The sequence below is a fragment of the Rhamphochromis longiceps genome, linkage group LG22 (assembly GCF_057381845.1).
Source record: "Rhamphochromis longiceps isolate RC_006_pf linkage group LG22, R_longiceps_female_GT1.1, whole genome shotgun sequence".
NCBI classification, from domain to species: domain Eukaryota; kingdom Metazoa; phylum Chordata; class Actinopteri; order Cichliformes; family Cichlidae; genus Rhamphochromis; species Rhamphochromis longiceps.
Window position 1 is genome coordinate 2202033 of NC_140577.1, and position 16526 is coordinate 2218558.

The following is a 16526-nucleotide window of genomic DNA, read 5'->3' on the forward strand; positions in this document are numbered from 1 at the left end:
ATTAAAAGGACTCCCTGAATAATCCTGCTTTCACAATTATTACATTTATTATCATTTCCTCAATTATCACAACCTATTTTTAATTGTTCCTGTGTAGTACTCCGTGTCTTTAGATTTTAGTGAAATGCAGAGTTACAGTGTAAGTACGTCCGGCTGGATCGTCCACGTCATTCAGCCATTTCCTCCATATGTGCCACATGACCTTCAAACTGTTTCTTATTGGTCTATGAAACTTCTTCAGCTCCATTTTTTATCTTTTATCTCATGGTGTCAAATGAGGACATGAGTGAGGCACATTCATATCATCACATCTGTCAGTGGAGAAACAGCACGTACAGACTCGAACACATTGGCCTTTTTACTGCACGCCAGCATCTCTTTCTCTAGTTTGTTTTGTTTTAGCTGTTGCTGTTTCATACATTTAGAAGCAAACATGAACAAAAACAACACTTTTATAATTCCAAATCATTAAAAATCAAATATCTGTGTTTATGGTTTCCTGCCAGAGCTTCCTCTCGACATCCTGTTCAAACCTTTTCAGCTCGACACAGAACGACGGAGAAACTGACAGCAGCATCAGAGACACATAACTGACAGCTCTGCTGCACTGAAAACTGAGTCTGCTGGAAGCCGCACACCTTGAAATGTCTTCCCACATTTACGAGGATCCAGATTTGACCATTAAATTTAAATATGGAAACCGAGACAACAGAGAGGAGAGACTGGAGAGAGAAGTCGACATCTACGAGACTTCGGTCGTCTACGCAGACCAGAAGGCTCGTTCAACACGACACGGAGGTAAGAATCACAAGAATCAAGACGTCCATGCTAGATATAAAAGTGCAGTATTAACTGTGGGCTGATCATACTTTATATGAAACACTAGCATTTTCTTTTAAAACCAACCAGTTTGCAAAGCTGCCTGAAAGCAGAGATATGGCAGTGACACTGAAAAGTATCAGTAAAATGCCTGAAATAATTTCAGGAAATTTTAATAGATGTTGTTGGTTTATTTATTCGATCAGGAGAGAAGATTTGTAACATGCTAGCTTGCTTGGAGCCGTGACGTCCTTGTTGCTCCGAGACATTTGTGGTAGAGTAACAGCAGCTTGTTAGATGAGGTTAGCCTTCTCTTCTCCTCGGTCAGGTAGTAATGAACCAAAAGCAGCTAGCTAATACCTGTTAGCATCTCCCCTCATGTTAGACAGTGTTTGGTGGCTGCTTGCTGCAGTAGGTGTCGTGGTGTTTTCACTAATATCAAACGTTTTCATCTCATCCGTTCAGATAAACTGAAGGAGGAACTTAAATGTGTTTAATCCAACTGTGTCTTCTGCTTCACGTTGTAGAAGCGCACACTCAGTATCACCTCCCAGCAGCCCGACGAGACCAGTTCAGAGTTCCTGCCCTGATACTGGGTCTACTGTGTCTCCTGTTGGTAGCGGGGCTTACAGTCTTCTACAAATTCTGTGAGGACTCACATTTATTTAAATAACATGGACAAAAGGTCAAAGCCTTCAGCAGCTGATTTGTATTTACATCCTGAACTGTCTCGTTTTATGGTTTTCATGAGATGTGGAGCTGACGTCTGAGAATCAGAAGCTGACGTCTGAGAATCAGAAGCTGACGTCTGAGAATCAGAAGCTGACGTCGGATCTGGAAACGATGAACTGCCAGTTTGGAAACAACAACCAAACACAGGCGAACACCACAGGTGAGAAACATCTCAAACTGACTTATTAAACTGTTATTACATGATTTGAAACTGGACCTTGTGTTGACGATGTGTTGTTTCTTAAAGAATGGAAAAGATTTGAGTGCAGCTGTTACTACATTTCTACTGAGAGGAAAAACTGGAGTGAGAGCAGGAAAGACTGTGAGAGGAGAGGAGCAGATCTGCTGGTGATAAAGACCAGGAGCAAACATGTAAGTGTGTCATAACTATTAACTTAAGATACTAAATGTGTGATATACGTGATGTTGTTGTCAGAGCTCAGTCGTCCATGAATGATTTAAATATGTGCGGCGGTACATGTGATATGTTTTTGTGTCTCTCGTTGCTGTTCAGTGTTTTCTGTTTAAATATGGAATCTCTAAATCAATAATTATGAGTAAGATCTTCATGTTGGTTATTTTTTGGATTAGTAAAAATTAACAAAATGAAAAAAACCTGAAACATGAATCTACTCCTATAGAAACTGGAATGAGACGAAAAACTAATCCATTCCTGTTTCTGACAAACTATCAGGAATTTTTCAGAGAGCTGAATAAACGTGGAGACTTCTGGATCGGTCTGGAGAGAAAGGGAAAGCGCTGGTCAACGACGTGGGAGTGGGAGTGGGTGGACGGATCACCACTAGCACATACGTGAGAAATTTAATTTAGAGTTTATAAAATTGTGATCTATCTCCTGGATAAAAGCTATGGGCGTTTTCACATATGAACTCTGAACACTGTCACAGAATCAGGACGGGACGCTTTTTCCATGTAGCACAGAACAGGAGAGAGTTTGTCCCAGCTGGAGATACTTGATGGAGGAGCTGCTGTCTGTAGAGAGTGTGCAGGAGGCAGGATACATGACACCCACTCGCTCACACCACACAGTTACTGTTTGTTAAAGATCATTTCAGGTCTGATCTGACTACACTGAACATTTATGTTCTCACCAAGATAATGTAGAAATCCCTTAAATCTGCATTATTTCTAACAGCCAGCAGGGGGCGTCTCCTGTGGTTGCATACACAGGTCAGCTTGTGTTGAAGTCTGTGGGAAAATGTCCTTCAGCTGCAGTGATCCAAGTCCTCATGAACACTTTTCTATGAGTCCATGGTCTCAGTTTAAGATTTACTGGATGGTGATCTTCATTTAATCATTTATTCTCCTGTTAATGTTCAAAGCAGGTGATAAAGCAGGTACGCTTTAGTGGGAGGGGACTGTGTGGTTACCAAGGTGACTGATGAGTATGTGATGTTCCTGGATTTAAAGGTCAGATCCTCAGGAGGCTTTAAAAACACGGCTTTGTAACTAACCGGTGATGTCACAGTGGCAACGTCCATCTTTCATTTACAGTATATGGTTCTCATGCGTCCTGCATCATTTTGCATAGAAAAGTTCAGAGCTGCAGTTCATGTGTGAAAACTGCATAACTGGTAATAATGGGAATACTGGGAAGACAAATGGAAGTTAAATAGTTCAGCAGGACAATATGTTGATGTGTGTTTCTAAGCACTGCTAAGAGCTCTCTGCAAAATACTCTGTGGTGTTTTCAGGGTTTTACCTGTAACAACTTTGTACTTGTTCAACAGAGGCTGGAATCCAGTTGCAAAATTAGATCCTGAGGATGACTTCAAAGTATTTATGGATCTACAAGGAACATGGAACTACACCAACACTGGATCGAAACACTGGATCTGTGAGAGGGACATCTACTGAGAGTTTGCTGGTCACCTCTCAGTCTGACATGTGTAACATGTAACTGCACTGTATCAGATTTAAACCTCACCAAGGATTTTAATAGAGAAACTGAAGTCCCAGTACAGCTGTGTGAAGGTAAAACTGACATAATGGTGTTCTGACCTTTATGTTTTGCTGAAAAGTCAACAAAAGTCTGTTGTTGTGAAATCCCAGACTGAAAACCACAGAACTTTAATAATCAGGGATTATGTATAAAATGTCAGTGAGTCCTAAACTGTTTCATACATTTATTAAACTCCTTGAATTAAAGCTGAAAGTCTGAACTTCAATCACACCTGATTTGTTAGATTTAAAATACGCGATGGTGGCGTTCAGAGGCGAGAGGACCGACACTGTAACTGTTCAAATAAGAACTTGAGCTCATTCCATATTTCCTCTGAATCTGGATGCAGTGGCATTTTTTTCTTCTCTACTTAAAAAGGATTGAAATACACAAAACAATGTGTGAAAGTCTAATCAACCAGAAATAAACACGCGTCTCCTCTGGTGGTCAGTTTTCAGTCAACATTGTCAGTTTCTATTCTTTTATTGTGATTTGCATTGCTCTGTCTTTTTGTTGCATTTTAGTTCATTAACTATTACTGTACATGTTAACTGTTGAGTGTGTTTTGCACTGTCCCCTAACTTTGCAGTGCTGAGCTTTATGTATTTTAGTCACTGGCAGTGAAAATGAGTTTATGCTGTGCACACTGCGGCATGTGGTGGTTCAGGTTACATGCTAGCACATACACATTACACTGTCTTAATAGTTGGGCTCTGAAGGCACGAACTGTAAATTAAAATAGTTTTTAGATTTCCCATCACGCTGTCAACCTCAGTAATGACATCATTACTCTAGTCCAATCATCTTTCTTGGAGCCGATCAAACTCTGCTTCGCGTGGTGTAAATCTGTGCTCTCCATTATTTTCCCTCTCGGACTCTCTTTCATGCACCCCGCCTCCTCCCATCTCCACCTCACACAGGGAGGTCCTTTCCTAAATCCTCCCACCGCTGAGAAGCTGTCCTGCCATGTCGAGGTCATCGGAGTCTAATCTCCATCGTATCTCAGTAAATCATGTCTTCTAAGTCAGCGGCCCCCAACCTTTTTTGCACCACGGATCAGTTTATGTCTGACAATATTTTCACGGAGCGGACTATAAGGTGTCACGGATAAATACAACAAAATAAAACCAGTACTGGTGCCAAAACAATAAGATTTAATCATAACACACAGGAAGAGACCCGGGGAAACCAAGTTAATGATAAAAATGATTTAAAATAAAAAGCTAAAAATTGATATAACCCCCGAAAACCATGAATTTCACATCGAAGCCTCAGCGTAGCCCAGTACCAAACGACTCACGGACTGGTACCAGTCTGTGGCCCGGGGGTTGGGGACCGCTGAGCAGGCAACATAATGTAGACTTGATCAGTGAAGCAGTGTCCACTCACTATGACTTCAGAGAGTGGAATAAACACAGTGGAGAGGTGTGGGGAGCTGCTTTCCACCTCTGTGGATTACAGTGGGTTAGAAAGACCACAAACATCAACAGATGATGTAATCTGCTGACTACAGCTGTTACGGGGTGAGGCAGGGTGCCCCCCACACAGGCTCAGGACCAACACAGGCAGGCTCACCTAGGGCCCGTTTAGGATCACAGCTTAGCGAGTGTGTGTTTGGCCTGTGGAACGACAAACGACACAGAAAGGCCTCAGACAGGAAGCCTGAACACAAATCCGTCAGCACTAAGCACCACACTCACAGGGCAGACCGTTTCTCACTGCTGGCACAACGACACTGATATCTTCTGATAAAACACTGCCACCTAGTGTTGGAACCTTTAGTTACATTGTGCAATTACAGCTCCTTTAATGAAGCCCAGACTCCTGTTCCTGTTTACTGCCTTATATTACAGACTAACACCAACACATAGCAAACACAAAACCTCCCGCTCTACCAATTTCCATAGCAGCATCTTTACTCTCTGCACAGCTCAACATAAAAAAGAGCACTTCCTGTGTGCAGCCATCGTGATACTTCACTGGCAACTCAGAAGCCAGGAAATCTTGCACTCGGATAAATGCAGGAAAACCAACCAGGTGGAATCAGCACATACTTATAACTGTTTGAATGTAAATGTGTAAACATTCAGATATGTAAACATGTAAATATCAAAACATGTAACCACCAAATAACTAACTCCTTAACCCTCATAAACACCTCTTTGTGCACCAAATGACATCAATCTACTTCTACATTTTACATAATTAAAGAGACAGAGTGCTCTCTCGTATCTGGAGGGAAGAGTAACGATAGGAGCGAGCTAAGAGAAACAATGTTTCAATATTTTTGAAACATTGTTTCATTTATGAAAAAACAATACTTTTCATAAATGAAACAGTATTTTATAACTTCTCTCTCCTGAAAGATGTTTTGCATGACTGAAAAGCTGCTCGCACAGAATTTTCATAACAAAAGATTTTTACATACGACTGAAATGCAAGCGCGGTGTGGTGCTCCGTGTTTTCACAGTGAGCGGGGGAAAATCTGGATCTTTATCTGATAGACGTTCAACAGAGATGTGCTTTAAGACTCTGATGAACTCTGGTGAACAGACCTTCACTCATTTTTATTCACCAAAATACCAAAAGTAACCATTTTAACAAAGTCAAAAAGAGTTTCATGACTCACAGCTGCATGTTTCTGTGACAAACACAACCTCTCTGTCATTAGTGTCTCAGTGACACCTGCCTGAGGTCAGAGGATCGGAAGTGATACGTCAATGATTTCTTAGATCCTACACTTTAACTCACAGAGAGAGAGAGAGTGGCTGTAACAGCATTTATTAGAGTTAGAGTGTTTGTGGGTAGCTGTTACTTCCTTCATGCTCGTCTCTAAAAACAGCTGCGTGACAAAGACAGAAGCAGATGGACGAGACTTTTACTTCGCCCAAGATGTCCACAGGAAACCAACATGTGAGATACAGCAGAGGAGTCCGAGCGGACGGTGGAGAGAAAAACAAAGCGGAGATCCGAGAGCTTGAAGCCCACGCCACCAGGACTGGGTCACAGAAAACCAGTAAGCATGAATAAGTACACTCATGGCCTGGCAGTAAACGCAAATAAAACATGGATGATGTCTTATTTTAAACATGAAATAAATAAATGTGTCATACAGCAAACATCTGTCCTCGTACTGAGAAGAGCAGCTCATTTAAAAGTCCGCGTGCTGAACGAAGTATAGTTACTGCGCTTTTCATCTCTACAGGTCGGCGTGCTCGAAAGAAACATTCAGCGAAGAGAAGAGACGTTCGAGTCATCGCTGCAGTGCTGGGAACGTTTCTTCTGCTCACGCTGACTTCGACAGGACTCCGCTGTGAGGGCCGACACGTGCTGCGCTGTTTACGATCAGTGTTCAGCATCCAGCAAACTGTTCTGGGAACGATGAGAACATTACAGCAATGCTCTCATCGTTCCCAGAGAAGTGCTGAACTTTTTAATGATTTCAAACTGTTAATTTAAAAAATAAACACACAAACGTTTGTTAAAGTTTCACATGAGCACGTTCCTCTGCAGATATCTCAGTGACTGTGCAGAGAGACGAGCTCAAAATAAAATTGGATGAACTAAATGAGGAAATGACCGAGTTGAAGAGCCAATGCTCAGGTAAGAGAGGAAAATCAATCTCACAGCCAGTGACAGCAAAGTTCACAGGCTGAAGAACAATTATTTCATAACAAGTTTTCTTTGGTTCTCCGTGTCCAGACTTCTCAGACTTCGAGAATCCAAACATAACTGATGGTTGGCCTGATTTTGGATTTCCAGATGATCGACCCGAGCGAAACGCAACTGAGAGAGGTTACAAAGCTTTTTTTCCCCTCAGTAACTGAAACAACAGCGTTCATCTGCAGTTTGAAGCAGTTACTGTGTTTCACATTTTATTTCCTTTTTTAAGGCTCTTTCACAAACATCACTGAAGTGAACAACACCTCAAACGCGACTGAGAAAGGTTTTACACTTTCCCTAAAATGTGGAACACACAGAACTCAGAATGTTCATTTAAAGCCATTTTAACTGAGCAAAGACACGTGACAGGAGTTTGGAGTAAGAGGGTGTCGGTATGTTTTCAGGGAACGGCTGTCCTCCAGGATGGGTGAAGGTCGGCTGCAGCTGTTACTATGAATACATCATAGTGTCCGCTTTGCAGAAGAGCCAAGAAGACTGTGAGAAGAAGGGAGGAAATCTGATCGTTGTGAACAGCATCGGAAAACAGGTGAGTGCGTTTGTCTGAAGCAGCGTGACTTTAAAACGTGAGAATAAAAACTAATCAAGAAGTTTAAATCTGCAATATGAAAAAAAGTGCAGAAAACTGTCCTCTGACGTCTCTGCAGTCACCCAGATAAAATCATGTTGAGCCAGAAAGGAAGTGAGCTTAGTACAAGCAGCAGCTGGTTCTTAAGCAACGGAAGAAAACTCAGATATGTAGGTGTCTATAAACACGAACGATGATGCCTCTGACTTTGTAATGACAGAAAACTGAACACCTTTGCTTTTGAAAGAAAAGCTAAAAGTCTGCAAGACATCACTGCAAGAGATGAATCTGACAAAGCATCAGAGCAGGTCACAAAGCAGCGCTGTGATAGTGGAACACGAGGCATGAAACACTCGAACTGTGCAGAGGTGGGCGTGCCCGGAGCTCTGAGTCTGTTCGAGGAAACTGAATCGTCGTATCTAAACCACAATCAGGCACAGCAACAGTGAGCACGCCATCAAGCGTGGCTCAAAACAGCAAGAGCCCAACCAGGAAATGACCTTTAACATGTAGGCTGTGCAGCAGAGCGCAGAGGGAGGAGTTGCATGACTATATTAATTATGCTCTGAAACTAACTCACTAATACATTTGTTGTCTTAACTGCATAAAACCTGAGTCGACACTTAGAAGCTTTCATATTTTTCTACACATAGAGAATACTGAAGGGCGAAACGCCTGAAGATGGCCTGCTGTGTGGCTTGGCGATTGCTCCGCCGTGACGGGAGGAGCTCATGAGAGCGGTCACATCAAGAACTCGCGTGTGTGTGTAAACCCGACAATTACTGCAAATATGGAAAGAAGCTATTTTTATTTTCCAATTTAATCGACTGATTGACCTCCCTGATGTTTATTTATCTGTGCGTTTCTTTCATATTATTATCATCATTACTATTGTATTTATTTATTGTTTCTGCAGACAGCTCCTTCTGGAAAAAATGATTTGATTGAACTCTGTTTAAATTAGGGATTTAATAATAATAATAATAACTTTTGAAAAAATATCTATAAAAGTGTTTTTGTAAATTTATGTATACAGCTTTCTGCATCCTAATTCTTTTCAATCTATAAACTATTGCTGAAGTTATTAAACTGATCAGAAATGATTCTGCGTGTTTCTGAGTGTGAATAGTTGGGATGTGGGTGAGTTAAATCGGCTCTGTCTCTTTAGGACGAGGATGAACACGAGCATGATGGATGTGTGTTTACTCTGAGAAACTGAATAAAAACAAATGCGATTTCTTGATAACATCTGTTGATATTATTCAGCAGCGTGCTGAAGGCGGGCCCATCGGACACAGCCGTGGTTTCTGATAGGCTAAACCAACAACTCACCACAGGGCCTGGCTCTCCACGTTCTCCTCTGGCTCCTCTGATTCCTGGGCCTCCCTGTTAGATACACAAACAGCAGGAGGTGCTTAGAAACACACGATTACCAGGTTTGCTGCTGAGGTTTGAAGGTGAGGACAGATGACTTTATAACCCACAAAGCTGACAGATGAGTCATGGTGCAAGAAAAAAAAAGGTTTAATCTGCCAGGAAGTGAAAGTTTAAAAAAAAGGAATTCCACTAAAGAAATGTAAACGGAACATAAAACAGGATGTTGGTGTTTTGTCCTGTTATTGGACTTTTGGGTGCTTGACACCAGAAGCGAGAGCCCGCTCGGGGCTCGCCTCCCCGCCTCACCGGGGAAGTGAAAAAACGATAAGAGTAGTGGTATTTCACCAGATGAGGATCGCTCCAGCGGGTGACTCGGTGGGTTGCCATGGCTCGAGAGGGCTGCCGGCCTCTCCGGAGCTCGCCGCCACTCACCGCCACTCACCGCGTCCGGGGAAAAAAAACACCACGGCGCACGTGAGCCTCTCCCGGGAGCCACAAATGCTCTGCCCCACCCTCCACAAGGCGGAGGGGGTGCAAGACCATTTGAATATGACCTCAGATCAGACGAGACTTTTGGGACTGCATGAATGAATGGCTTTTATGGAGGGCCAGGAGTGACAAACTGAATGAATTAAATGTTTCATTAAATAATTAAAATTGGAATTCATTTATTAAATAAATATTTCAATAATTAATTAAATGTCCAGTCATTTAATTTAAAACATGTAATACATTATTTATTTATTTAAATTTTTATTTAATTATTGACTTTTATATTTCATTGTTTAATGGCATTTTTAATGCATTCATTTTGTCACTCCTGGCCCTCCATATTTTGTGTGTGTTTAGTATATGGATAATGACAGGTCGGCAAAAAAGTCTCACTGTCGCTCTCTGCTGGTGAGAAATGAAATTGCATACTCTTTAAATACCAGGTGGTATATTAGAGTCATGGTGCTTTTGGCAGTGGTACAAAAAGTTACTCGTTTGGTGATTGTTCTTCACCATATCAAAGAAACATGTAATGTGAGCAAAAAGTGAGGTGACAAAGTGCAGGAAAAATGATGTTTGTGTCATTGTTGTGATGCAGATGTGCGATCACGTTTGGTCGTTGTCCATGTTTCATTCAAGTAAGCAGACGATGAAATGCAATGCAGCAGAGGTGAGACTTGCCCAGTAACCAAAGTGTGTGTGTGTGTGTGTGTGTGTGTGTGTGTCTCACTGGTGGTCCAGCAGGGCCTGGGGGGCCTTTGCTGTCCTGGGTGCAGGTGCAGGCTTTAGGCAAGGCCGGGCAGTCTACCTCCTTCCTCTGGATGACCACAGCATGATGAGGATGACACAAAGAAAAAACAAAAGCAAATAAATAAATATAATAACAGAATAGAAAATAAAGAAAATGTAATGGCATGAATTGTGATTAAAAAAAACAAACCAAACAAGGTGGAAATATGACAAAGCTCTCCGTCTCAGATGTGAATTTCAGATATTTTCAGACTACAGTCACTGTGGCACACAGCAGTCAGTGACCGTCAGGTTCAGTCATGCTGCTACTTCACTATGTTCTGCTTGGAAACCTTCGGCCCCAGCAGTAAAGACCTCAGCCTGCACGACTGTGCAGAACACGTTAGCCACAGACGCCTGAGAGCACCTGCTTCCCGACACACTCTGATGTTGGTTTGGCGTCATGAAAAGATCCAAATAAAACCAGGCAGGCAGTTTAAGTCTAGACGACTGCTTTCAATGGTTTTACAGTGAAAAATGGAAGAAAACATGACTCATTCTAACCCCGAATGCTATCAAGAAAATTACTGTAATGGAAAAATCTCTCTCTCAGTCTCAAATAGATTGAAACTGTCACCTTGGTGCAGGCAGTGCTAATAAACTGTGTGTAAATGAGCACTTAAGAGCTTCCAGGTCATCTCCTCCTGCTTTAAACAAGCAAACATCGAGACTGCTTCAGACTTTGACCTCACCAGACTGGGAAGTTCACAGCACTTGTCTCTGTTGGCCCACGAGGTGCTGCAGACGATATCAAAGTTCTGGAGCTGAAACTGCAGAGAAGGAGAGAAAGAAATGAAATCCACATCAGGTATGAACAACAGCCAATCAGCTGCCAGGTGTCTATGACAGAGAGAAACAGAGACGCACTGAGAACTGCAGGTAGTTCAAAGCACGGCTGGATCAGGACGTCAGTGAGGATCAATAAAAGCTAATTATGATCAGCTGATGGGACTCAGCAGGCAGCGGTATTTTTATTTTACCTGGCACATAAAAAGCTGCTGATGACTCACTGCAACTAATCACTAATAAATCACTCATTTTGGTGCTGAGCATGTGTGGCTTTTCACCATAATCCTGTATTGCACCCATAAAGAAAGGGAAGATCACCCCAGCTTTACACCTTCCTTTGAATCTGTTCAAATGCCTGTTCTCTGCTTGTCTAATTAAGTGTGGAGAATTTGGAGGTGTAAAATGAGAGCATTAGTCAGGGCCGCCCTACGATTCACAGGCTTTAAAGCACAGCGGGAGTCTCTGCATCTCGTCTTGGATTGTGGGAAATAGTTAAAAAACCAGAGTCGAACACATTTAAACGCTCGTGGAGGCCAAAATCCATAAAACTGTTTGAACTTTGAGGCCAGAAAGTGTCCTTTTTTCTAATCTTCTAAGAACAGAAGTAATCTTGTGATGGTTGTTTGCTGCTACCTGCAAAAACCTGCCGATGCTTCATTCTGCAAACTTCATTTTCAAAACTGTAAACACGTACGATCCAAAACGGCAGCTGTGCCGATGCCATGAAGCTGAGTTTAATACGAGTGTAAAACTGAACCTGTCAATCAAAGTTGTTGGGCTCCGCCCTCCAAACTGCCAAAAGTCAGAGTGAGGTGAGCGAGCAGAGCTGCCTGCGAGAGCGGGAGTGTGTGGCAGCGCCTGGCGTCGTGTGTGCGAGGGCTTCTTTGTGCGTTTGGCTGCTGAATCATAGCGGGTCTGAATGCACGCACAAGGAATTTTGCATGAGTGAAAATGAAAAGCTGCGCCTTATCTCGCTGCCATTTTGACACCAGTATAAATCCGTACTCGATTGCTTCGTTTTGGGTGCTGACACGGCCGTGCCTGGCGGGGAAATAAAATAAATAAGTAAATAATTACGCTGCTTATTTGACACAAACGGTTGAGTTTTGCAGCTTCGGAGCAAAGTCGGCGTTTTCTCTTCAAAGGGAGATCAAACAATCAGACACGGCCTCTGTGCCGCCGCTATTTCTGAAGGAGAGGCCGGAAATTGATTTGTTTGCATTCATACAACTGCTCGAGGAAAGATGGAGAAAAAAAGAGTGAACAAAGTGCAGCATGCATGTGAGGAAACCCTGAGTGTTAGAATTCATGTATCACATGTGCAGTAAACCACAGGAAGGCTGACAGTGGTGGATTTGGGTCTGAGGAGGGCATGACGTGCACCCATACTCTGTCCCTGGGTGTAGGCCTGTTCCAGGGGTCAGCAGCCTGCGGCTCTTTAGTGCTTATACTGCGGCTCCGCGTGGTTTGGGAAAATAAATGAGACGAATTGAGCTGAAGTGTATTTTATTTATGTTCGTTCTTGTTAACTTGTTAACACGCAGAAACATTTTGATATTTCATTTTTATAGCAGACTAACATCCACGATGTGTGGACTGGTTCTTATATTTGAGCAGTCAAAGTGTTCCTTCCAACACTCACTATTTCATGGACTCATCAGGGGTTCGGTATTTTGCCCAAGGACACTTCAACATGCAGACTAGAGGGAGCAGGGGCTCAAACCAGCAGCTTCCTTTGCAGTTCACAGTATTTGTGTGCGTGCTGCTCTCACCGGTGCAGAGTTGTCCTTGTTCCCTCGGGAGCGGACCATCCTACCGAGAACCTCCAGCCCATCAGTGCTGATGTTTCCTGCTGCGTTGACGGTCTTCTCAGACACCATCTTGCAGTCAACGAACACTTTGGCGCTCGTCTTACTGATGGCGAGGTGAAGCTGCAGAGAAGGAAGAGATACAGCCACTCGTTTAAAGTTTTAGAGGTCCAAACATGAATGCAAAACAAGTGATAAATGCTGTTAATAAAGAAGCAATTATTATTAATATCTGTGATGATTATGACTCCTCACAAACATCAGCAGCATTTAGAAGCCCTGCAGACGTCTCGGCCTGCAGAAAGTAGGAGAACAGCGCCCTCTTCCTGTGAAGCCGTAACATGACCGAGCTGTTCTTCATGTTTGTCAGTGCGGTGCTCACACACTGACACAGTAACAGTTGAATAACACCGAGCACCAACAGTGCACAAACATTAAACACACAAGAACAGCTCAAAGGATTTAAAATTACAGCTCAGACTGCTGGGAGACCTCGCACGACTTCTCTCTTACTTCACATGTGAACTTATTTATGGACTTTTCTTTTCTCCTTCCTCTCAGTCACCAGTCCAGGCACAGGTCTGTCCTCTTTCAGCAGTTTTCTTTCTGTCAAAGAGGATTTTTGACCTTTGCACCTTCACCCAGGGAGGCTAAAAAGCCCCACAGAACAGGAACAGAATATCACAGAGTACAACTATATTTGAACTGTTTCCAGCACTTATATAATTAAATTATTATTAAATTGCATTTAAATGTGCATTAAAACACACAGCAGCTAATAAACTGTTTTAATAAGGTTAAAAAAGAACTGAAGGAGGAGGACACAGGACAGTGTTACAGCAGCTGCACAGCCTGAGCTGGAACTGGGACACAAACCAGCAGAGTAGACTGAGACTGAGTGACATCACTATTTATAATCACACACACACACACACACACACACACACACACACACACACACACACACACACACACACACACACACAGGTATTACTGTCACCATCACGGACAGTCGAGAGCTGAACTGCGAGGCGGATAAAACGCCGCCCGTCTCCTCCGAGTGGCTCCTCGACACCATTACCCCTCCTCTCCCAATATCGCAGCAGACCACCAGGCTGCCGTCAGCGACTCTGCTGGTTTCACAGCAGCAGTACACACAAATGCACACACACTAACACACCTTGAAACCCCACTGACCTCCGTCTGTAAGTGCACTGTTGTGCGTTGGTGAAAGTGATGCGGTTTACAGAGAAGCTGTTTTTGGACCATCTGAGTTGTTTGTTCGTGTTTCGCTACTTTTGAAAAGTGCAAATTAAACTGTTAAAAGGGTCTATGTTTATCCTGGCAGAGCGAACACTGAAAATGCAAAACATACGCATGCTGCTATAAAGACAACAGGCTGTAAACCCAAAAAGTCTGCTCTGTAATTTGAGTTTCTATATGCCTGCATCAAATTGTGACACGTACGCACGGATGAAGAAATGTTTCTATTTTCTCCGACAGCTGGAGACGAACGTTTGTGAAGCCTTCAAAGCTCCTGTAATAACCTGGATCACAGGAGATTGTAACAGGGCAGCACTTAGCGGCTGGAAACACAGTGAGACAGACCAAGGCAAGTGTAGTGGAACAAAGTATTTATTTGCTATACGGCTCTCCTTAAAACAATTAACTTGTCGAGCTTCTTCACAGCACAAAAATCCCCTAATGACAACTGGCAGCCTTAAATATGTTCAGCTGTCACAGACTTAACCATTATTCCACTCTCAGGTAAATTCTTAAATCCCAACCTTCCACCACAGTACACAATATATCAATAAGAATAAATAAATACATAAATACATCTTCACATTTACATATTAATAAATATTTCACACTTTAATGTTACACCAAACCCAATATTATAAAAACCCAGAAACCCAAGCACAAAAAGATTCACCACACTCTTTACCCATGGTCTCTCCCGGAACCTTTAAATGGTGTCTGGACCCCCGGGGAAACATTTGCCCAAACACCTTGAAGAGGACACAGGCAAGAAAGGTGAGTAATCATTAACTTACAAACACTTATTTGCACCACTTTTATCCCTAGATTTCACACACACATTTGCCTTAGTTTTCCTTATTGGTAAACCTTAATCACAATCTCAATCACCATTCTTCTCTCCTGACAGACAACCACCACATGGGGCGATCGTGGCTCAAGAGTTGGGAGTTCGCCTTGTAATCGGAAGGTTGCCGGTTCGAGCCCCGGCTTGGACAGTCTCGGTCGTTGTGTCCTTGGGCAAGACACTTCACCCGTTGCCTACTGGTGGTGGTCAGAGGGCCCGGTGGCGCCAGTGTCCGGCAGCCTCGCCTCTGTCAGTGCTCCCCAGGGTGGCTGTGGCTACATTGTAGCTGCCATCACCAGTGTGTGAATGTGTGGATGACAGGTTGTGTAAAGCGCTTTGGGGTCCTTAGGGACTAGAAAAGCGCTATACAAATACAGGCCATTTACCATTTACATTCCTTGATGAGGAGCAGCTGTGCAGGATCTGAAACAAGGCCACCAACTGATTTTAAAATTCCCAATAAATATTTAAACTTCTTGTGTGCAAATCCATGCTTAAAGTGCAATGCTCATAAAGTGCTTGATAAGGTGCTTTTAATAAAGTGAAAGGTGTGCTCTAAAGTGCTATACAGACAATACAATATAAATAAATGCAGTAAGGGAGTCCTCTTCCTTACATTTTCTCCTCCCTCTCTTAAGCACGAAGTGCTTCAGTCCTCTGTCATCCTAGATAAACAATCAGCAACCTCATTTGACTTCCCCGGCCTATACTGGACCGTAAAGTCATAAGGCTGCAGAGACAGGTACCATCCTGCAATGCGGGCATTCGCATCCCTCATGCGGTTCAACCACTGGAGGGCACGATGATCAGTCTCCAGAGTGAAGTGACGTCCCAGAAGATAATACCTCAAGGCCTCAATAGCCCATTTCATGGCCAAGCACTCTTTCTCTACCGTCGAATACCTCGTCTCCCTGTCGAGTAGTTTCCGACTCAGAAACACCACAGGCCTTCTTTCACCATCCACCTCTTGCTGAAGGACAGCACCAAGGCCAACTCCCGAAGCATCAGTTTGCAAGATGAATGGCTTGTTGAAGTCTGGACTGTGTAGAACTGGATGTGTGCAAACTGCTTCCTTGAGGTCTCTGAATGCTCGCTCACAGTCTTCCGTCCAACGCACTTTGTTAGGGGCTGAGCCTTTTGTGAGGTTATTAAGTACAGTGGATCGCTCTGCAAAAGAAGGTATGAATTTCCGGTACCAGCCTACTAGACCCAGAAAACCTCTCACCTTCCTTTTTGTTGTCGGAACTGGGAAGGACTGAATTGCTTCAATCTTTCCAACCTGCGGCTTTATCTTCCCAGAGCCAACTACAAAGCCCAAGTACTCCACTTCTCTCTTGGCTATGGAGCACTTCTTGGGATTGATAGTCAGTCCAGCCATTCTGATGGAGTGTAGCACCTTCT

General features: G+C 43.1%; 3 protein-coding genes across 10 annotated transcripts in view; 2 read left to right on the plus strand and 1 right to left on the minus strand.

Moving 5' to 3' along the window:
* The window catches only part of col14a1b (collagen, type XIV, alpha 1b), a 175294-nt gene that overhangs the window by 14871 nt on the left and 143897 nt on the right, over nt 1-16526 (minus strand). For all 8 annotated transcript variants that reach the window (XR_014909437.1, XM_085397011.1, XM_085397007.1 and 5 more), the window contains 4 exons: nt 12983-13141; nt 11114-11191; nt 10363-10449; nt 9096-9149 (listed from right to left, as the gene is read on the minus strand). Coding sequence is in view for 7 of the 8 variants with exons in the window: in XM_085397011.1 (XP_085253137.1) it covers nt 9096-9149; nt 10363-10449; nt 11114-11191; nt 12983-13141 (378 nt within the window). In the remaining variant the exon portion in view is untranslated. The remainder of the gene's footprint in view (nt 1-9095; nt 9150-10362; nt 10450-11113; nt 11192-12982; nt 13142-16526) is intronic.
* On the plus strand, nt 645-3429 carry LOC146643070 (uncharacterized). Its single transcript, XM_085397125.1, has 6 exons — nt 645-798; nt 1347-1466; nt 1571-1711; nt 1799-1923; nt 2246-2364; nt 3303-3429. Exons 1-6 carry the CDS (start codon nt 645-647, stop codon nt 3427-3429), a joined length of 786 nt encoding a protein of 261 aa, XP_085253251.1.
* LOC146643071 (uncharacterized) lies at nt 6329-8718 on the plus strand. Its single transcript, XM_085395127.1, has 7 exons — nt 6329-6530; nt 6720-6827; nt 7028-7117; nt 7277-7309; nt 7407-7460; nt 7582-7724; nt 8417-8718. The coding sequence occupies exons 1-7, from the start codon at nt 6380-6382 to the stop codon at nt 8480-8482; spliced, it is 645 nt and encodes a 214-aa protein (XP_085251253.1). The 5' UTR covers nt 6329-6379; the 3' UTR covers nt 8483-8718.